At 37.7% G+C, this 23,869-nt stretch overlaps 1 protein-coding gene across 1 annotated transcript in view; it reads right to left on the bottom strand.

Moving 5' to 3' along the window:
* The window catches only part of NAALADL2 (N-acetylated alpha-linked acidic dipeptidase like 2), a 470,164-nt gene that overhangs the window by 172,136 nt on the left and 274,159 nt on the right, over window positions 1–23,869 (bottom strand). Inside the window, 1 exon segment of the mRNA XM_032698178.1 lies at window positions 4,385–4,504. Within this exon segment, the coding sequence (XP_032554069.1) occupies window positions 4,385–4,504 (120 nt within the window).

The raw sequence follows: 23,869 nt of genomic DNA, 5'->3' as shown, positions 1-23,869 counted from the left end.
GGTGCTCTTTCTCAAGAAGGTGTTCTACATCACAGGAGTGATTTGCTTAATCACTGGTAACAAACTTCATCATCTTTCCCCACGTTTATAGATCCTTCTGGTTCAAGGACATCAGTGGTCTGCCCTGACCTCCTGTGACTGTGCACTCAACCTCACCAGTGATCCCAACAACCTGAGTTCCACTGACACATGAATTTTCCTCCTAGCCAGAACATCAGGAACAGGTCACTTTCAATCTCAAGGTGTGAGAAAGCAAGGATTCTACTTCTTTCTATGGCAGTTCACTCCAGAAGTTGTGCTTTGCTTCTGTTCTTCATTTGTCTCACTTCAGCTCCCTCCTTAAGGAAGTTTTTCCTCTTCCTTCATGCAGCTCCCTCTTAATTCAGAAACAACCCAGCTCTTATGTGTTGTCTCAGACTAAGCCACAAGATCCCTTTGGGAGTTGTCACAGCAGTTTACATTTTTTCCTTCTGTCAGTTTTTCAGCACTGTGAATAATTTGGGCTAATGAGTCCAAAATGACTAGACCACGGCTATGCCAAGTTAATGTGTCACATGAGGACTCCCTCTGTGCTTCCCTGCTCAGTCCGCTGGCTCGATTCATGTTGCAATAGGAAGCTGTCACTCCAGGTGCTGGGAGCAGCAAATTCCTAAACATTTTGGTTGCATTTGAAAATGATTCTGCCTTTGCCATACTAAAAATGCTCCAGCCCTTGAAGCATTTCTACCATTATTTTCTTCACTTTTATATTAATTTTATAAAAGAGTCTTGCTCCCTAACTGATCTTAGTGGTGTCCTAACAATGGTAAAACCCCTTTCCCAAACCTCCAGTCTGATTTATATATATAAATACACATCCTTTTTTTATCTATTCATTTTATCACAGCAATGTAAACTATTTGGTTGTTGTTTTGGTTTTTTGTGGGTTCTTTTTCCCACCCTAGAGTCAATGCTCTTGTTGATACCCTGCTATCAAGGTAAGATCCATGTTATTTCTCTTTATAGCTGTAATTTATGATGTGGCTGTAGTAACATCTTGTTTGTTTGCAAAGATCTGGTTTAAGGGATCGAGATCTGTCTGCCAAGGGATTGAGAATGGCTCTGCCAATCCTCTGGACATGTGCCCATGGCCGTCATTCCTGCCCCTCTTGCCCTGAACAGACACTAAGTTCTGTTTCAGTGGAACAGAAATACAACACTCCCAATGAAATCTGAAAATCAACACTCCCAATGAAATCTGAAAATCATATCCAATTACAAAAATTACCCCAGGTCAGATTCCTGAAAATCTTGTTCTCACAAAGCAGCTTAAATTTATGAACCTTACAAAATTTAATCAGAATTACTCATGTTAAAGACTAAACTGCATATTCTAACGGCACATTAAATTTAGGCTTTTCTGCATATTCCAAATTCCCTGTATATTCCAATTTCAAATTACTCCAAGCTCTGAACTCTGTCTGTTGTCTTCAATGTGTCTGAAGATATGAGAGATGGGCCCAGTCTGAAAGACAAAGTAGAAGCTCCAAATTATCTTCAATCTTAATCCTTCCCCAAATTTTGTACCCTATCCAATCTCCACATACTAAACCTCTACTGCAAAAACATTGTCATTAATACCATTATTCTTCCAAATATTCAAATTTCCATCACTTGTGCTTATGTCCATAAATTATCCCCTTGCACATGAAGCTCTTTTCTACCAGCACATCCTTTCTGTTAATGTGATAAAAAGACTAAAGAAATGTTGTTCAGTTTTCATGGTGATTTTTCTGCCAGCAGCAGTTTGTTATTTCTTTCAGGTCTTTTTCAATGGACTCAGTATGGAGAGAACAAAGAGTAGTCAAGATGAAAAAAAAAAAAAGGCAAACTAAATACACAAAAGGGGGAAATAGAAAAAACACATTAAGAACAGCAGTTGTTGATGGCAGTAAAGAGAGAGAGAAAGAGAGAAAAAGTATACCCACAAAAGGGAAAATGCAAGCTGAAAAATAGAGACGTAATTAGAAACTCTGTTATGAAGATTAAACCTTGGTGCAGGGTCTATAAAAATAAAACTCAAATCCAGAGTGAGATATTTGTGTATTACAAAGTAATAATAATGAGAAATTAAAGAACATTAAAACATGAAAAATACAAGTTAAATACAGAAATGAGAAAGAAAAGCAGCAAATATATATGTATATATAGCCACAGCTCTCTTATGAACTAGTGTTCTGTTTTAATGTGATGCAAAACCAAGCACATGGAAGACAGAGATAAGGAAAATATAGGGAGAGGAAAGTATCTGCTGAAACAGAAATGTGAGACTCAATAAGTGCAGAAACATAAACATTAGGGTGGAAAAAAGATACAAAAAGTGGATTTAGTGGTGAGATACTGGGCCTGTTTAAACCAGCAGGACTTGCTGTTTAAGGTAATCTTTCACTTCAAATATTTCTTATAAAAGGAGAACCTATTTCTGATAATCTTTCTACATCTTCTCTTATGAGAAAAGTAAAACTCACATTATTTCACTGCCAAAGAGAGACAATTTATATTCTAAAGAAGGATAGTTTACAGCCTCAAAAAAAAGGGCAAACTTCCTACCTGCATGAGGGGAACACAGAAAGAAGGCTTTGGGAGTGTATTTTTAGCTCAGATCCTGAGTGTGCATTCAAAGTCAGCCTCCTGATCACACCACACTTTGGTTCATACTGTGTAACAGACCCTGGACGTGCAAAATGGATTCTTCTGGAGCAGCAGTTGAGTATCAGAAATGTAGCTAATGCACCTCAGCCACCAAATAGCACATATTTGGGACCAGGCTACAGCCAACCCACACAAAAAGCTCCTGAGATGTGCCTTGTTCTCAGTACCATTTGCTTTCCCCCTCCTCCTTCAGGCTGTACACTTTCCTAATTCAGACATAGTGCATACTCACAGGAACACAAACGGGTAAAAAAACCCATCTCAGAGACAGTGCTGTTACAGCAAACTTTACATCTTTATCAAATCCCTACTTTATGAGCCCTGATTGCTATTTCATTGTTTTTATCAGTGGTGAAATGCAGCATCAGATCTGTTGGTGGAAACGATGCGCAACAGCCAAGTTCCAGCAATGACAACTGACCTTTCACGGGCGTAATTAAATTGCATCTAAATAATTTAAATAAACAGCTAAAGCTACTCAGTTGAAAATGGCATTTTTATTGAGACAAATCTTATTCCTATAGAAAAAATGGTAAGTGGTTCTTTTCTGAACCCGTGTTGTAATCCTGACTGTACTTTCTGTGGCCAATAGAGCAGACCCTGATCCTTTTAATGGCAAGATCTGGAGTCACTACTCTTTTATAATTGCATTTGTTAATTTGGGAATTAATTGTTTAAGTATTTATTGGTTCAGTGTACTTTCTGAACGTCAAACCAGCATTTTTGCCTATAAATTATTTGCAACAGAAGGCAGTTACTGGGCATTTAGAGTTTAAATGTGGTTTATATGTTGACTCTATTACATTTAATGTGCAAATGGATCAGTGAGCTCCTGCTCTGTGCTTTCTGCCAGCACTTGAGTTGGAGGAGAAGGTGGACAGACACGTATCCATGTGCAGCCCTCCCCACACATAATCTCAACCAAAGAAGGAGAAAGCAGGGAGTGGAAGAAGAACACGGTGGCAAAGGCAAATTCTGCACACAGCAAGGCTGCAAAATGCCATGATGAAACCAAGTTACAATGTCATTTCTTAAATCCACAAACACTAGTGTCAGTCCTCCCACAGTGTATGCTACCGGTGATTACCTTGCAATCCGAGCGCTGGCAGCAGCACATCCAAGTGCTGGATGTTGGACACAGCCCAGCAGGGCTGGGAAGACCCACAGAAGCCTGAGCTCAGGTGAGCATAGACTGTGCTCTGCCTCCTCTCACAATATGCTGAGCCAGACTACACACAACTACAGCCATCAAACCAAGTACTATGTGCAATTATGCAGAAAAAAAAGATTTCAGTGCACTGTTCTATGTACATTTTTAGGAGACACAAATCCAACTACTCCTGATATCAGTTGTCTTTTTTTTGTTCTCTCATGCTTTATTATTTCTTTCAGGGATTTCTTTGTTTGCCAAAAGGCTCACAGTACACCCAGGAAAAATATGACATACTACTGGGGCACTGCAAGATATGCAGCAAAATAAATAACTGTAACACATAAAAGGCACTGCAGAGTGACGTGGTGAGTACTAAGGAAGAATGTGTATTAAGGAAGAATGGGAATGCCATGTCCTGACTTACTGGGATAGAATGGGAAAGTCTTTGTTTCGATATTTTAGAACTGAAAAAAAAAACCAACACCAAAAAAACCAAACAAGTGAATAATTCAGCTAATGTGTAACTAGGTTCTGACTAACCTTATAAAGCAAAGGTGATTGTCCTAGCTTCAAAAGTGCAATTTTTTTGGTCACGTTTGTAATGGCTTCAATCCGGAGCAGGTCTTCCATGGTGCCATACTGCACATCAACCAGCTCTGCCTGCAAAGAGAAGACAAAGTTCAGGCTACACTGACAACCACACACTACTGAGGGTGCTCCTTGCACAGAAACAAAGTTGTTTGCTTAAGTACAAGCACATGAACAATTGCCCTACCCCAACTTCTCATCAGCAATACCTGTAATAGCAAAGAACTTGAGAGTGCAGTCTGACACATAATTTTATGCAGTTTTCACTCAAAATCCATCAGCTGTGATAAAATCCCTTTTTTTTTTTTTTTTTTCTAGTGGTTATAAGTGATGCTGATTCTGGTGAGAATTTTCCCTCATTAGCTACAGGAATTTATTTAAAATTGTTTAAGTCACTCCTGTTTGTTTTTTTTTTTTTTCTTAGAAGGAATCAGTCTTGTAAAGCATTTCAGGAAATGAGTGATTATATTGGTCACTCATGAAAATACAAACTCCAGCAAACATACACAGTTTTTATGTGCATGTCTCATATGATTCCTGAGCAGCCTTCCTCAACTACTGAAGTATTTTCTTATATTCCATCAGTTATCCAAGCATTACTCAGATAGCAATATTAAAAGTATAACCTTTTCTATTAACATATATTTTCAAATTTTTTAGAGTCACTTTCAACTAAAAGTGTTTAGAGCATGGAGATCTTCAGCTCTTCAGTTAGGACACTGCAAGAAAATATGGTAAAGTTCTAAGTTATTACTAAATGTCAAGCACTGGCAGTAATGGAAAAATATTTCAAGACGTGTTTTCAAGGATTTTTTAAAATACATGTAATTCAAGAATGACCAAGGGCATGTTTCTCACACACACTTACAGCAATAAATTCTGGTGAAGACAAAGTAGGAGGATAATCAGTCTTCTACATTACTATTTTAGAGTGTTATGAAGCTCTCAGGACACTGTTGAGGACATTCTGGAACCTCTAAATCCCTCCACAGTGTTCACATTAAACATAAGTACAAGAAGACACAAGGATATTACATGAGTATTTAAAAATTAAAATAGGAGGAGCAGTACAAGATGGAAAAGTTTCTCTTTCAGTACAGTTTGGTAACTTAAGTAAGGATTCATTGCCAAAGGCAACAGTTCTGATTTTGGGTATCTCTACACGAACTGTTTAAATTCTAGCAACAGTTGTTCTGGATATGTAGGATGTGTGAAATTTTACTAGATTCCTGAACATGGTTATTTTAGGAAAGTATTTACCCTTATAAAACCATATCTGAATGTTTTGTCTGAGTTGGCATCTCAACATTTAAGTTGAAAGCATATAAAAATTTTGCCAAGGTTCCTGTCTTATTAAATGTATTCTTCTAAATTTTTAAGATAACAAGTTTCCAAGTCTGTAACGTGTCATCAGTCCTGTATAAACCAAGTATTTGGAAAGGTCAGCCCAAGTTATAAGACACTTTTGAACGGCAAATATCAAACTTAACACCAAATACTGAAATTTAAGAACAGAAAAGCTTGTTTCTTCTAAAATATATGAGGGTTTTGATATCTAAAGAACTTGAAAACTGTTTAATAAGAAAACTCAAAGGGTGACTACAAGCTGAGATCCAATATATATTTTTCCTGTATGACTACAGCATTTGAAAAGTAAGATAAAATCACGTGAAGATTTTATACTAGTAGAAGGTATTTTAAGTTTTACCTAACCTCCAGCCTCCAGTTATAGAGTTAACCTCAGATGAGGAAAGGGTATTAACCAGGGTACTGCCTTAACTTCATATAATTGTGGACCTTATTTTTATCCTAATGTGTCAATAGATACACTTCAGTGCAACAATTATTAACTGTCTCAAAAGTCTTAAGGCTTGAGAGGTTATGGGAGGTTACATCTAGGAATTCTAGGGATACTTCTATCTAAGTACTTTGGACCCACTGCCATTGCCACTTACCCTCCCAAAGCAAAAATCAGACTTTTCATCATTTGTATGAGAGAAACTGCATTGAATTTTCATGAGGCAAAATCAATACATGGATATATAACATAATGAAGCATCAAGCCATTTGCTTCTCCAGTATGCCCACGTGAAAACGAGATCCCTGCCCATCTACATTCATGTGCTGCTCCTCTGCACACCCCTAGCTGCTTCTCCAGGGTGCTATCCACTGCTCTGTAAACAACAAAACTACATGTGTGCACAATTATTAATACATTTAGCAACTGCTCTTGGATGTTCTTAGTTAATTTATGGATGCAAACTGCATCTTCAAGAGCTGCTCACTGGTCTTTCCAAGGCAACATATGAGCTCAAAAGAGAGAGGCAGAATAAGAGGCCCTGCAAAAACACTTCATTTTTTAATTATGTGAGAACCAAACTTGACTCCTTGCTGCCCCAAACACTCTGCAAACTATGTTCTGTGCTCCAAATGTTAAAAGTAAGCCCCAATGCCAAAGCTATTAAATATATTCATACATTGAGAGTACATGGAAGAAGTCATTACATAATGAATGAGCAGCTGGGTATAATATAACAGAGTTACATGTGCTTTTATCACACATCTTCCACATGAAGGACAGATATTTCAAAGCTCAGTATATAAGAAGTCTTTCTTCTGAATTTGCCTGAAAACAAGCATGACTTAAACATCCTGTAACTGTCCAATTTTAGGGGTACTTGCACACTTCTATTTCACTATAAGTCTGAAGCGGTTCTCTTTTCATCACAAATCTTTGACTTTTAATTTTATCTTTTTGGGGAACTGTGGGTAAAAACTGCACATGTCTACCAAAGTAAGTTATCACATTCTGGCAACATCACGTGTAGCCAGCAGATGGAAGTTTCCACAGTGAATCTCGGATTTAACTTCAGCTAAAATGACCAAAAAAAAAAAAAAAGGAATAAAATATTCTCTGTAGTAAAACTATGCATGGCTCATCCCAACGAGTGAAGACAATAACCCACTGGAAGAGTTTTGAACAAGGTCATAACATTTCGGCAATACAATCCAGAAACTAAGAGGTACACATTAAATTATGAAAAGAGTTTTAAAAATTATCCCTGTCCCTTCCCTTCCCTTCCCTTCTTCTGCACTGGAATACCTTAGTAAAATTATTAATAGAAAGCAAAATAGTTTGCACTACTTAATAAGAACACCTCATCAAATACAGTACAGCAACACTAGCTCAGAGTAGTTGGTTTTGGTTTTGTTTATAATAGACTGGGACCTAACTAATTGGACACCTTACTTCTAACAAAAAACAATATTGAAAAAATATGTTTTCAAAATAATGGCGAAGAATTGTATTGAATTCAAAGACTTCTACTTTCTCAATAATCCCCTCAGTAACTGACAGACCATTTATGTTGCATGGAGGCCTGTTTTAGTCACAACATTCCTAATACCTTTAAAAACTAATGACGATTAAATTTTCTATTATTTCTTTTCTCTTTTTTTTTTTAAGAAATGCTTACAACATGACATAATCCTCATTTTACACACACCAGCTTTTTAAAAAGCAAAATACCCTGCCCTCAACTACCCATATTGGATAAACTGCTTTCCCATGGTAGGATAATTCTGTTCAAAAACAAAAGAGAGCTCCTTCTTTTAACAGGTGCTGAAAAAGAGCACTTGTCTACTTGGTTTAGATATGCAACAGTAAATCCTCTTACCCTAAAACTGGGAAACTGCTAAGGAATGAGTTGTTTTATCCATCTGAATTAGGTACTTACTCCTCAAATTGTTTCATGCTAATCTGTTTGAAAGATATGACTATTTAGGAACAAATTGTGGTGTGCATTATGGAGTTCAGTAGTATTCCCCCATGCATGAAATGAAGTAGGGGTAGGTAATAAAACAAACATTTTTAGGAAAAGTAATTATCTTATGTTAGACTTATTATTCGTTTCTAAGTCCCAAGATGATGCTCAATGAGTTGTAAACATTCTATCTTAAAAATTTTAATAAAATCCCCCCAAAACAGAAAAGAAAAACAGTCTTAAAATGCCACAATCAAGACAGGCATGGATTTTTTCCCTAATTTCTTCTACTTATCTCCAAAATGAAACAGAATAAAACAGTGTACTTCATATCTAGTCACAGAGAACAAAGAGTAGAATAGGTCTGGAAAAGGAAAAGCATGAATAACTGTATGAAGCAGGTGGCAGTTGGGGTCTTGGAGATGCTGGATACTATTTTTTAAACCTTGCTTTCTTTGTGAATGCTGAGGTAATTAAAAAAAAATTAAGTTAAATAGGTCGAAAATAGTAACAGAAATATGTTTGTCTTATCACATTGTTATCAATCCTCTTGACTGAGGAAAGGGATTTAATAACAGCATTATGCATCTGTATCCAACAAACTGGCTAAGAGGCAGATTGTCACTGATTTGCCAGGGACACACAAGGCAGGGAACAGTTTAAGGGAAGAACCCAAAAGAAAAACAAACAAACAAAAATAACTCCCACAAAACTCAAAGTCACTACATCCAGGAAGGGATGTTTCTCACAACCACCAAAATGCAGATGGAATCAGTTTAGATAAGAACGCAGCTTTCAAACTGGGGAGCTTGGGGTAGAACAGCACCACACCTAAATAAATACTTTCATTATTGTTTCTTAAGAGAACTCATTAAGGTCAGTACTGATCAATGTCAAAGAAATCTGAAAGGTGTAAACTTAGCACACACACAAAAAAACCAACAAGGAGTAGCACACAGGATACCTGTGATGAAAAATCTTCTCCCTCTTAATGCTACCTGTTGTTAAGAGACACAGTTCAGCAACCTCGAATTACGAATATATTTTAATCAATACCAATCTGTTGACTCATATTAATGAACAGCTTCTGCACGAACTGTTTGGGAGGTCAGGACTGTGGAAGTTGCAGGTGTGAAAATCACTGATAAACAGTAGCACAGTCAAAATCAGATTCCTGACAGTGCTGACCTACCCACCAAAAGGTTTCAGAAATGGATGACCTAAAAAACCTCCAAGTACAGAAGAAAACTAAATATTAAATACGTAATTCTAGACGTATCAACCCTCAGTTCTGCAACTGTTCAGGCTTGCTAAATCCCCTTCTTTCATCCAGGTCAATGCCCTTCATTTGTCCTTCAACACAGCTACTATTTTCAGTTTTTTCACAAAATAAAGGCAACAGAAACATCCAATGCACAATCAATCACAATTAAATAACCTTCAACTAGTCATCCTGTTTAAAATAAAACTCCAAAATATATTTGCAAATTGTATCTGAGGAGGCAGCATTCTGCAATCAGGACATGAGGCGAACTTTAATTAAACACTTCACTATAATTTATTTGCACAGCTCTGAGATTGAGGCTGAAGGCAGCATTCAGCAGAGCATAAAAGTAAACTCAAGCTGGTTGTAGATCAAAGCTGGACACCAATGAATGCAAAGAAAGCAGCAAATAAAAAACTAGTTGTTCTCCAAAATTAGAGAAAAGGAAGGAAGAAAGAAAAGGGAAGATAACAGAGCTGTGCCCAAGTGTGCCAAATCTTTTGTTAGTGTAAACTCTGTTACACCTTCTGACAGGAGCTGCTGCTCCCATTCCAGCCAAAAGCATCCCTGTGATAATCAGGGAGACACAGTTGTCTCCCTGTGATTGCCACCACCCAGGCCTCCTTCAGGGTCCTGCTGAGCACACCAAACAGCCACAACCACCTTTTATCTACTTACCGTATTTCTAGGGGAATGTTAATATCCAAACTTATCTTTCACACTTTGTCCTTCACTTTGTTCCAGGCAAAAAGAGGGACAGGAAGAGATCTGTGTGTGTTCCGTGGTGTCTGCTGACTGTCTCTAGTTCAATCACAGTGCTGAAGGTTGAACTGAGAAAATATTGTGCCACGCTAGTGATTTCTTTTACAGTAATGGCACTTGGTGTGAGTAGGATTCATCACTCTGTTCCTTCATGGTTAGGACTCACTGAAGACAAGTGCAAGTGTAGTGAAGTTTTATTTTTTGCTCTGTGTTGCAAGGATCAGCATTGTCAGAAGAAGAAAAGATCTGAGAAAGCACGACCAAGGGTATAATTCAATATTTAGTAAAATTAAACAACTATGACACAAAATAGAAAGAAATCAGGGAAGAATTTGTGGCAGATATCTGATTTTTAAGAAGAGAGATTTGGGGAAGGGGGCCTGTCACATGAAAAAGTAATTTCTTATAGAGCTGTTTTTGCTACATAATAAAAATGTGTTTCTTTAGGACTCAGTTTCCATGAAAACACCATACTCCAGTGTTTACAATAATTTCAAAATAACACTATCTCTGCAATCCCCTGGTGAGCCTTCCACTCTGTATGTACTTTAGGAAAAATTTCATATAAGATCTTAAAATCCAAGTGCACTGTCTTCTGTTAGCAAATATTACTTTCAGTGTTTTGTGTATCCTACAACACTTGGCCATTCCCAAACTGTCTTGGAAATGTTGGTAATTCGGGGTAATTACACAGAAACATCTGTGTGATATGCCGTGAATGACTAAACTATATATCTGAAAGTAAATTCCCCTACCTTCTTGGTCAAATGTGGACAATACTTATCCAGACTGTACTTCTAGTATCACAGAATTCTCTATTCTCGAGCTTCTTTTTATGTCTTATTAGAAAAGTGGAAGGAGAAAAATAATCTCATGCCTTGAAAATTAATAACCTAATGTATTTCCAAGGAACTGTGTCAGGCACGCCGAGAAGAGATGATTCGTGCAATTTGAATTTGAACATGCAGTCTGAGCCCAAAAAAAGCAAATAATTACACATCTGGATTAACTGAAGCTGATTTTGCTCTGTTCCAGTACTATGAGATGCCTCTGACCAACAGTGTCTGGGCAGATTTAAATCAGAGAACTTCAATATTGCTCCACAGAGAAGACATGTGAAGGGTCTTTAGAGAGCTATCTAGAAATTAAGTAACTAGTGAATTTTACCTTCAAGCACTGCTCTTCAAACAGATTTGTGACGTTTTTCTTCATGGTCGTTACCACCTTACTCTATTGAAGTTTTCTTTTTTTGCCTCAATATTCCTTCCCCTACAATAAAATTCTAGACTAATTCAGTATGACTCACAGTGTCAGTTTACAGTCAGAAAGGGTTCTTTGTGTCTACGTTTTATTCTATAAAATTGCACACTGCATTATAATGGCAGCTAAAACTGTAATTTATACTAAAAGAGGAGAAAAAAAGAGATGTTCCTTAACCTCAGTTTGATAGAGTTTGGCCTTTCCCCTTGTCCTACCTGTCCAGGTCAAACAGCTCCATCCCAGACAGGGCTCTACTGAAGTTTCTCCTACAAGTTGCTTTTGTTGTTATAGGATCACTTTTAGAATGACAAGGAGGTTAAATTTGTTTGCTTGTTTGCTTTTTGCAGTTTATTGCAGGGTTTTTTTTCCGACCAACTCCGAGGGAGACTGAATCAAGATCGAAGCCTTTTTATAGCTTACAGAAAATAACCTCTTCTGTGTTTTATGGTTACAAAGCCCCAAATAAATCTCAGCTGACACAGCTCAAGTCCCCATAGATCAAGCTCATCCTGGAGATTCCTATCTCTATATCTATGTTCAACTTTTCCTTCTTTTAATTCTTTCATACTCCCCTCCTCTGTCCCAAACCACATTCTTTGGGTTTCCCAAAAGGAAAAACTAGTACTTGAATGTAACTTCTTAATTCATGATATCCAGCAAGATATCCAAACAACAAATACGTATTTTGTCATCTTTTCTAACTACATATAAACACAAATCTAACTTTTCAAGTTTCTGAAATAAAATACTGTAATTTTTAGTCACGATTAATTGATATTTATTTATTTTAAAATCTCTAAGAACATTGACTTTTGTTATAAAACATTAAAGGACACGAGATCATTGAATGTCTAAAATATACCAGAAATTTTATTATTTCAAACTTTCATTAAGCAGTGGTGATTGTTTGTCACTTCACTAGTGACATAATTTTAAATTTTAATTTCTTATCTGTGTTTAACATTATTTATATCCTCCTCTTTATAAGAGTTAACTGCAAAGCTATTTAGTACCATTAGTCCCTAAAGCATAAAGTCACATTGATCATACTTTTCTAAGAAAAAACAGTAATCTGTACTTGCCAGCCTACTTGGTTCAGCTTATTTAGAGGTAGTTATTCATGCAAATATACATTTACAAATCACAAAGATTAAGGGCAAACTAAACAAAACGGAAATTACTCAGCTGTGATGTGGGATCTTAAATCATAAGCTACATATGTACACAGTAAATTATGATGCTGTGATTTAAACTCGGCTTTAAAATTTTCAATGGAAGGGGTTTAGGTCCAGACTCATTACATCTGAACTCAACAAATTCTCAAGGCTGGGTTGCCGTGTGGTGGAGGTTTCATTGGCTTCTCTGAAACACAGAGAATGACTGCAAAACATCCAGAGGCTACAGTGTCCTCCTTTAATGGTCCTTATATCATACACTGAATTAAACCCAGACATTCCCTCCTATAATAGCTACAAGTATTAAGTCTTTAGAGAAAAAGCTTGAACTTTACAGAAGGTGCCTTAGAAGCACCTTATATACAAACAGGCTCTGCAGGACAGCTCTGGCAGGGATGGATCCAATCTCATCTGGGCAGGAGAGGTACCAAACTCAACGGGGAGAGTTCCCCTCCACCTGCTCAGAGGTTCAGTGTGAACAACAGTGAAACATGAGGTTATACCTACACCAGAGAAGTAAAGTCATATCCTGTGAAATGAACAATGTCCTGTCAATGCAAACACCATCAAAGACAGAATGTGGGTCAACTGGAATGAAACACTACATGAAAGTGCATTAGAATCTAAGGAAAATCTAAATATTTAATCTCATAACTAACATATAATACGTTTATATTTTAATTTCCTAGAGACAGTTGTTTCAACTTGGTTCAATTGTTTCATATTTAAAGTCAGTTTTTTTGTGTCAGAACCAAAATATCTAGAAAACAGCCTTACCACTTTCAAGCTTCCTCTGCAGAATTCATGATTCAGAACTGTACCGGTTTTGACTGGGGTAGAGTTAATTTTCTTCACAGTAGCTGCTATGGGGCTGTGTTTTGGATTTTTGCTGAATTTGGGATTGATCATATAAAGATATTTTTGTTATTGCTGAGCAGGGCTTACACAGAGCCAAGGCCTTTCCTGCTTTCCATTCTACCACGCTCAGGAGGAGGTGGGGGCACACAGGAGGTTGGGAGGAGACACAGGCAGGACAGGTGATCCAAACTGACCAAAGGGATATTCCAGACCATATGACATCATGCTCAGTACATAAAGTGGGGGGAAGCAGGAGGAAGAGAGGGGACATTTGGACTGATGGTGTTTGTCTTCCCGTCTCTGTTATGTGTGATGGAGCCCTGCTCCCCAGGAGGTGGCTAAAGACCTGCCTGCCCATGGGAAGCAGTGAATTAACTCCTTGTTTTGCTTTGCTTATGTGCATGGCTTTTGCTTTTCCTAAACGGTCTTTATCTCAACCCTGGAGTTTTCCAGCCTTTACCCTTCCAGTTCTCTCCCTGATCCCGCTGGTGGGGGAGCGAGCAGCTCTCTGGGGCTCGGCTGCTGGCTGGGGTTAAACCACGACAACACATTTTGAAACACTGCAATTTTCATAGGAGGAGGAGCCCATTTCCAAATCAACTCTCACAGTAGCACATGCACTGTGAACTGAAATGTACAGGTTAGCTGGATTTCTGTGCACACTTGCTATGCAAACAAACAAAACATATGTTGTTACTGCCAGTACACGGATACATAATGATAAAATAGACATATACCTCAAAGAAGAAAATAATCATTCATAGCTACAAGAGGAGGTCATCCACTGCATCTAGAGAACACTTGAACTTTCAGAAATCTCGGGGAGAACTCTGTTTTCTAGATTATAATAAATCATCTTTTATAAAGTACTTTCTTCTATAAAAGTTTTTATAAAGCTTGGCCAAACATCATACACTTAAACATAATCAGAGAGATGTCCAAGCATGTAATGTTTCAAACACAAACTGAGTGTTAAAGCAGTATTTGAGCAAATCTGCAGAAGCAAATATGCAGTTGTGAAAAGGAAAATGACATCTTTCCCATCTCATGTGAATTTTGTTGTTTTGAGTCATTGCACAGGTTTATAGGTCTCTAAATTACATCTGCAGAAAAAGGACAGGGGAAAATATGTTCTAAAATTACAAATATATTCAGAGGACAGAAAAGGACTTCAGTGAAAACAGGGAATATGCTTGAGTGACAGCAAATTCAAGTAGCCCAAATGATTGACCAGGACTATATACATATATATATATACTTACACATACATACATGGTCATACCTGAGAACAGCTCAGCTCTATGTGATTAAACAAGTATATATTTCCAGTTTTCAGTCACTTAACATTTTGGAAGCAGCCTTATCTTACAAGAGACATATGATGTGTGATTCAGGTCTCATAGATAATAAAATTTTACTGGGAAGAAAACAAAGTTCTTTTTTGTTTCAGGTTTTCAAATCTTGCTTTTAAAAGTGCACTCAAGATTTTGGAATAGTCATTTTGTCATTCATTGTGATACTGCAGTCTGCATTGTTTAGTTCTAAAGGTTCTATACGGCAGCATCTTTTAGCTTTTCAGAAACAGCTAACCTTCATTTAAAAAATATTTTATTTTATTAATTAACAGCAAGGATTAAATGGAAGTTTGGGATAGGTCCCTGCCAGGTATCCTTGCTATAGCAAAATTAGCAGCTCACCTTTATCCTAAGTATTTCCAAAAGTTAGGGTGAAGGTTTTCCTGAACTGTGCCAAACCTCACACAGACATTTTGAGTATTCATCTCTAAATGTGGGCAGAAGCACCACAGAGAATTTGTGAAGTTGGTTCCTGTGCTCTCAGCAGGGACGGAAAATCCTGGAGAAAAAAGGAAAAATCCCATGCAAAGGACAGAAGCTGTTTCTTTCTAGAAAGGGTCCCAGTAAACCCTTCACCTTGTACAGTGACATCCTGTTAAACTGGAAAAATGTTCACGTTATTTAAAATACACAGGAAAGTCTGAAGAAACTCTGGATGACTTGGTGGGAAGAAGGAGCAATCTGCCTTGCTATCATATAATCGAATTTACTATTTAATGCAAAAGCTTTGCCATCAGTGCAGCCCATCCAGAGCTCTGGAGATGGATCTGGACAAAGCTTCCCTCGTCTTCCATACAGCCTGGAATTCAGGTCAGCCTCTTTCACAGCAGTACAGAAATGCTCTGTATGACTGTAGTAATAGTACTTGATGGTACAATTTTCAATAAAAACAGTTAGGGACATTATTAGGGAACTATCAGTTACTACAGAAATCTGTGGTCAATTCCTTCTCTTCACCTTTTACAATCACTCCTGCCCCAGATGGTGAACAACCAACAAAAGGAAACCAGAAACAGGGAGCTCAGTACATGCTCCCACAAATTCTGACTCAACCACATGTTTCCCTAACAGTCCCTCTTCTCAGATCAAGCGATGCATTTCCTGAATTTTAATAAATACAAGAGACTAAATTCAATAGGTGAGACAAAGAACATACAATGGTCATCACTAACAACTATCACTAATTGTAACATCTACTGAAAAGGTTCCCTCCTTATTTCTTCTTTTGCCGTTACATTTTTGGTATCTACTTTACAAACACTACGTGTTGTAAACAAATTATCTTCGTTGTCTGCAGAGAAAATTGAACAATTATGAAAGTTTATTTCCGGGAGAACAACCCTACAGGCTTTAAGACAACAGCAATAAAATCATCGGGGAAAGATCTCAACTCAAAGAATCAGTCTTAGCCATCGGATCCTGAGCTTAACACTGTCCATACTGATACAATTTCTCATTCTAGACTTTAGTTTTTGACATTACACAATTGTAATATTTTCCTTCAGCCTTAAGATTTAAGGAGTTTATGGTGAAAAGGGCAACATGGACAAAGACAGAAAAAGACTTCTTTGAATAAATTTTTTTTTAGAAAACTGAAGCAGTAATTCTTTTGCCGGCAATATAATTTCTAACTTTTCATACTAATTCGTTCTCTAAAATATTCTCCAAGTAAAGATCATGCCTGGCAATAATTGACCTGCAGTAAGAGAAACTTCCCTCCTGGATGACAACACAGCAGGAGCTCTCTTGCATATTTAAGCAGCTTTGCTCTCTCATAGTTGAAGCCATTGCCAGACCTCTTCTATCCTTATTCACCTCTGCCTGCCCCTTGAAGACAGCAGTGTGAGGCAGTGAATCTTTCAGGAGACAAGACTAACTCTATATGGTAACATAATTCAGTGGAAGGAAGATAAATTCCTTGAAGTATCTTCTTTCTCACGCACACCTACTCTTGGGCCAGTCACAACCTGGTGATTGATTAGTGACCTTCTCTTTGAACTGCAGAGCACAGGAACACAAGAAATAATTATGAGAACAGAACTGATATAGCTCACAATTAATTCACACTAAGGTCCTCTTAATGAGTGAGATAAACACAGCAACTAATATTCATTACATGAGGTTAGACATGAGATTTATTTATATTTAGTGGAAGAGACTAAATCAGACAGAATAAAAAACTAGGAATGCCTAAACCTAGGAAAAGGGAAGATCAGTGTATTTTCAGCTTTATTGAGTTCTCACTGATGTTTTTCAGTGTTTGTTGGTTTGTTTTTTTTTATTTCTAAGAGGATACCTCTCTCCTGGGATTGCAACCGGTAGGCGGAGTCAGAAGTGCTGTATTTCCAACCAGCTTAAAAGGGAATTTCTGAACAAAAGCTTTTTCTCAGGACATTTTAGTCCAGCCAGTGAACAGGCTCTAGTATTTCAACAGTTCACATACACAGACAATGCACTTCTGCCAACAACACCTGAATACCAAACTTAGACTTGCCAATGGTAAGTATCTGGATCTCCTTTTTTTAGCTTTTTATTCCTTTTTGCGTTTTTAAGAATTCAGTTCTTATATATATTTTTCAACCAGTTCTATCACAGCAGCACATTTTTTTCATCCTGCTCCGACAAAAGACATTTGCTTCAAAGGGTTTTGCTCTGAGAGAGGTCTTCTTCATTTTTCAGTCTTTTTGAGTAGCAAGGCTGTGTCCAGGTTTAGAGCATTCCTCAAAGCAGTCTCTAGAGAGGTACATACTCTGCTCTTTTGTACCAAAAATCTTCAACAAAGAAGTCAGACAAGCTGCAGTCCTCACCAAATTATTCTTAAAATTGCAGCTTTATCCTTATACAGTTTAGATTACATTTAAACATCAAGCAAGCTTATTCTTTTTTTCTTTTTTTAGCAAGAACTTTCTTCAACTCTTTAAACTGATCATCTTAGAAGACTATATCTGTACTTCATATCACCACATCCTAACCCAGAGATAGGAAATCTTCAGACTTGTTTTGGATTTTCAGTACTACTTTCATTTCAAAACATTAAAAAAGATTTTAACGAGACAAAAAGAGACTTACATAGAAAAGCATCCAATAAGCTGATATTATTACATTAGAAGAAATAAACTTTTTACGATTTTGACAAAACGCTGTCCAATATTGACTGCAGAAGTTATACTAGTAGGTAGAGATAACTCCTAAGATATAACACATTGCTAAGGCTTCAACTGGTAAGATTTATCACACTGCATAGGAGATTAAAATAGTTCCTCCTGATTCTTTTCAGCTGCCAGCTTTAATTCAAGTGACACAATCATTACTTAGACTTTTTATCTATTTTCCAAAATAATCAAGTGCAGTGTGTCAGAAGAGTGATTTGTTCCCTTCTGATGTCTGAGACTGCCAGGGTCGGAACCCTCTGCCCATGCTCCCAGATACAGGATGTATATGCACAGTAAAAGTTATCTGCTTTCAATTACAGATGCTTTTGTATTGCTCATGTTCCTTAAAACGTTTTAGGACTTGCTTCTCTTCCTCAAAAATAAACTAAAAAAATGAAAAGCAGCAACAGCTTAATCAATATCGTATTTTACAGTCACTTGTAACTATCACAGAACTGAGTAGCATTTTAAGCACTTCTTTATTGTTAATGAATGAAACTATATTTTTTTAAACAATAAAGTTATGTAAGTAGTTTTAGGGACAAGGATTAAGTATTATGTAAACACAAAAATATTTTATTACTGTTTTCATATTAGTTGTAGTTGTTTCTTATTATGTTTTTCTCATCCTAGCAATTTTTTAAAAAGTTGATGTTTGTTTTATAGTCCCTCTGCTCAAAAAAAATTATTTTTTTTTTAGTGCAAGAAAGATTCCTTCAAGGCAGTTTGAAAACTTCAGAATACTAGAGAAATTTAAAAGAAAAAGATCCCTAAAGCCCAATCCAAACAGCTCACAGCAAAAGAAGCATTTTACTTGGAATTTCTCCTCTGAGGTGAATACTGCCTTGCAAACTTAAACAGAAAAAAACACAGGTATGTTATTGGAAGGTCCATATTTACTAAGAAGATGCAGAAGAAATTACCTGGAGAGATAAGATGGCACTGCCTAAGCAAAATGTGCCTTGTGATTTGGCAGAAAGATTTCCACTTGACTTGGAAAATGTTTGTATTCAGGTTTGAATCAAACACCATCATCAAAGAGCAGGCATGAGAAAAGCCTGACTGGGTAGGTACCAACCCAGATATCTACTGAACTGCAGAGGAGACGGCAACTCAGTGGGTCTAAGTTGTACAATAAGATAATAAAAAAGAAAATTATTTTTCAGAGATCCATGCATTTGCAGAAGTTACTTCCACTTGTATTCTCTCACAGTGACTAGTAATAGACAAAATTTATCTCTGCTTAAAAATGATGTAATTCCCATTTATTTCAATATGAACTTTGCGTGCACTAAAACCTAAATAAAGCACCAAATACACTTCTCAAGTCCTTGGGGTTTGCATCCCTTAGTTTTTTACCATGCAATTGGAATATAAATAATGTTTATGGTTCAACATTGCTTCCCCTCAAATACTGTACAGAGGCCTTACTGAGAAATGCCTTCAGCTGATTCTGTGCAATGGCATGGAAGTGCTCAGTGATCTGTTATGTCTTGAGATATCAAGATGCCTCACCCTTTCACCTTTTGCTTTTTTATCACTTAAAAAATCTCATTTATTGTTAATGACATTATTAATAAAATGTCATTACTAACATTTTATTAGTAAAATGTAAGTACAGTATTGACTCACAAGTATAAAACAGCAAAAGGTTTTGCAGCAGCAGCATTTGCGTGTTTGAAACCCTGTCCTTCAATGACACAAAAATCTTCCAGCAATATTAATCGAGGCTTTTGTGCATGATGAACTACTATTATTTTTAGGGAACTGCACAACTTTATTTATTCATGGTTATGTGAAATATGCCAGAAAACTGACAGGATGTTCTGCAGGACATCTCTTCAATGATTGTTTTCGAAGCCCTTGCCTGCAATTTTAAATTATATAACCTTCACATTGCATTTCACAGCTTTCTATATGTAATTATAACAGAGTGGCAGCTATGCTGTAGTTAATGTTGAATGTTGTTTTCTGTTTAAAGGTCAAGTCTATTCTAAAATCCATATTCTTAGTGAGATTGTCTTGAAAATTTGCTGTGCCTACTTGGTATGCAGAGTAGTGGTCTAAATTATGATTATTTGTGGAAGAGGCTTCTGAGAAACTCTTCTATAAATAAAAGATAAATAAAGCTCCTCTAAAGCATCTAAATGTTACAAAAAAAAAAATCACATGATTCTTCTCATTTGTGTGTATGTGTTATTCAACCTATAGCCCTAACCATCTGCAAACTGATTTCAGTTGCTAGGGATTCATTTTAGCTAGTGTATGTCTCTTTGGAGAAGAAATCTTAAAAAATGTTAATAAAGACAATAATGAACTAAATTTGGCGTGCCTAAAAGAATTAAATGCACACATGTATCAAGATTCCCTCTAGCTTGATATTTTGCACCAATGTGCCATCAAAAATGACTGAAAGACTTAGGGAGAGATGTGATTATTTAATCTCAATTATCCGCACTCTCTGCCTTTGGAATTCAAGATGTGCAAGTGAGCATGCTGCAGAAGGCTCATTTGGAAATTCTGCCTGGGGATAAAAATAAGCTGGGAAGATTTTAAAATTTTCTAAAACCAACCCGCTGACACCAATCTTAATTCGGAAATATTGTTAAGGAAATTACCACTGATTAGCTGGAGGGAAGATAGAAGATAATAAGGGTGCACTAATCACATTTCCAGTACAATGAAACCGAATCAAATGAAAGCAAGCTGTTGGGTCAAGGACTTCCCAATGCATTGTCCCCTCCAGAGGAACTCCAGACATTTTGGTGCAGAGCTGGAAATACAGAGAGTTGACAGTACTGCCAGGAAACAGGGCTGAAGCACTGTGAACCTGAGCATAGAGGGGAAGGGACTGCAGGACACAGAAGTGGGGAGCCTGGAAGGAGTGGGAAAGCTTAGAGGGACATGCAGTAGAGGAGAGCAAGACTCCCATCTTCCTGCAGAGTGATGGACCTGAGAAAGAAGAGGATGATGGAGAGAAAGAGACATCTCAACACAGCCATAAGAAGATGGGGTATCCGGTAAGAAGTGACCAAGACCCCCTCCTTGTGAGGGAGGATCTGACAGCAACCTGAGTCCTGCTTCCCTTATTCCAACTTGCCAAGACTGAAGGATGGTGGGAAGATCACTGAGTGAGCTTAACAGACGGGCTTGTACTTCCCATATGGCTTCAGGTTGCATTAATCTCTGTGGTGGGTTCTCATTTAGCTGAGAAAATGTCACCAAAACAAATGAATCGGAGCAGGATGATACGCGATCAGCAGATGTAGAGAATCTCTTCTGCATGGTGTAGATAGAGGAAAAGAATCAGAATTCTCACTTGTCTGCTCCCTTATGCCCCTCCAAAACTAATCAAAGATACCACTGGCTGAGTTGGGAGCAGAAATGCCTCATATCAGACACTGCAAACAGAGAATTGGTAGAAGCAGGGAACATAGATGCCAACAGGGAAGGAAGGTGACACAGCAGAGAAGTCTGAGCAGGGAAACAGGGGCAGAGCAGGGCCCAAGGTACTAAAGAGACACAGTTGGGTGTTGGGAAAACTGCCTCAGAGATGGTCACTATTCATTTCTGTCCATGAAACCATCAAATCCCACCTGAATATGCATTCCCATTTCAAGAACATGCCAGTACTTGTACTTTTCTTGCGTCCTCTTCTGGTTCCTAAATCAACATAGTCCTTTCAGTGTATGAGGTCCAGGAAAGAAAAGAGATGTTTTTGCTGGGCTTGCTGAAAGCATCCATGAGGAAATAAAAAGAAGAAAGCACAGAGAAGCAGCAAAGGAACAGACAGGGATTTGGTAGCAGTTATTCCAGTAAGAGGCAGTGTAGTGTAGTATGAGATTATGTCATATAACAGAGGACATTAAATATCTGAGTTAAAGTATTAAAACAGACTTAGGATTTTCAGAAGTTCCTTAACACTTCCACAAAAAGAGAGTGAATAAATTTAAGGTGAAAGGAAGTCAAGAAAAACTTCAGGTCACACAAACATAATTTCATAAAATGCGGGAATACAAAGCAAACACATTCTTCATTTTGCTTTAATTAGTCTGTCCTTGAATGCTGTCCGAACACATCAACCATTACCTCTGCTTAGACTGTCTCTACAGCTGCTAAAGAAACAGGGGACAGAGCAGACAAACTTTGAACACCAAAACTGAACATGTTTCAGTTGGTTGCACTGAGTGGGCCTGATTTAAACCAGATGCCCGAAGTACCATCCAGCCTCCTGCTGCACTGCCAGCCAAAACATCCCCTTCTTTATCCTTCACTGCACTCTGGGGATCACCACCATGTGTGTGTCAACAGATGGGCTACAGGTGTGCTGACCTTGACACCACTTACCAACCGGGCGTTGAACAGGGACACCAGATCTCTGGGGGTTCACACCCTCCTATCATCATCTCTCACTGATGGTTCCCCAGCTCATCCCTCCACCAGTGACAGCACACACAGACACAGCTCCTGGATCACCACACACTGAGGAGGCAGGGAGCAACACATTCGGATTCACCACACTACACTCAGACTGGCTACATACCATTTGACAATGCATTTTGCTTTAATGCATAAATTTGATGCAATGTAATTTCCATTTATATGTGCACTCTGTTGGCCAGAACAGCTTTCCTGTTTTCATCAAGCAGACAAAAGGTTTAAACTCTATAAAAGGTGGCTGATATTTAAGTTTTAATAAAAATATATTTCACGTATGTCATTCTTGCCTTAGACTGACCTAGCCTATGAGATATTATTTACATAACTGCTGCAATATCTATTTCAAAACTGACTAGACAGCCCTCTCCAGAACTGTAAGCTGCCCTGCCTGTCACTGTGATGGGTAAACAGTGTCACCTTTTCACAGCTCGATGAAATATAGAGAAGTAGTAAAGTGCACCATCCATCACAATGGCACTAAGTAGGTTTTTGAAGTAGATTTCAGATCACAAATGCTCACATTTTTACTCACAAATGCTGTTTAGACTGTTACCAGAAAGCACAAATTGGATGGCTCATACACAATGGCCGTATGATGAATGGACATGACAGGTGGTCAAAGAAAATGAGCCTTGGTGTTCTACAAATAACCTTGTCAACATGAAGGTAGAGCTGTAGCTCTGCTGGTAGCCAGACTGCAATAGCTTAATGGTTTTATCTGCTTGAACTTCTAGCAAACCAAACAGACAAATGAGATACAATGAAGCAGCAGCACTGAAGCAGTATCAGCAATTCAACCTGATTAGGTGACACATAATGGGAATTTTCTGCTAAGGATGTGTCACATTTGAAAGAAAATTATTCAGATTATGAGTAGCTGTTATAAAAATACCTTTTCACAGGAAAGCCCTCATGATTTTGCAATCACAACCCACTGCAGGATATTCAAAATATGCACCTTGTAGATCCACTGCAAGCAGTCAAGTCACTTTCTGATGGCTGAACCCAGCAACAGCCACCACCTGTTACTTCTCAGTTAAAGTTTTTCTACTTCCATTAGTTTAAATAATAGAGATTAGTGTATAGGATTGAAAGTCAGGATGCTTAGATCACTACCAACTCATCTGTACCCCAAACAAATGGGGAAATTTCCCTTTTAGGCAAAACTCTAGAACTCAGGACGTTTTGGGTAGATTTTCTGAAGAATAAAAGAACAGATCTGAAGTTTTGTAAGGGTGCTAAGGTGTCTCAAAGAACTGACTGTAAAACTGTGCTCAGAGAGTCACACTTTGGCTCAAGAACAAGTCTGGAGTTTTGCCAAAGCCAAGGTCCAACCCTTGTGATTAGTACAGTGTGTGTGGTCCTCGTTTCTGCTGAACTTGGAGAGAAAACTGCCCTGAAACATAA

This window comes from Chiroxiphia lanceolata, chromosome 10 (genome assembly GCF_009829145.1).
Source record: "Chiroxiphia lanceolata isolate bChiLan1 chromosome 10, bChiLan1.pri, whole genome shotgun sequence".
NCBI classification, from domain to species: Eukaryota; Metazoa; Chordata; class Aves; order Passeriformes; family Pipridae; genus Chiroxiphia; species Chiroxiphia lanceolata.
Note: the sequence above shows the minus strand (reverse complement) of the source record. Positions and strands in the feature narration are given on the sequence as shown.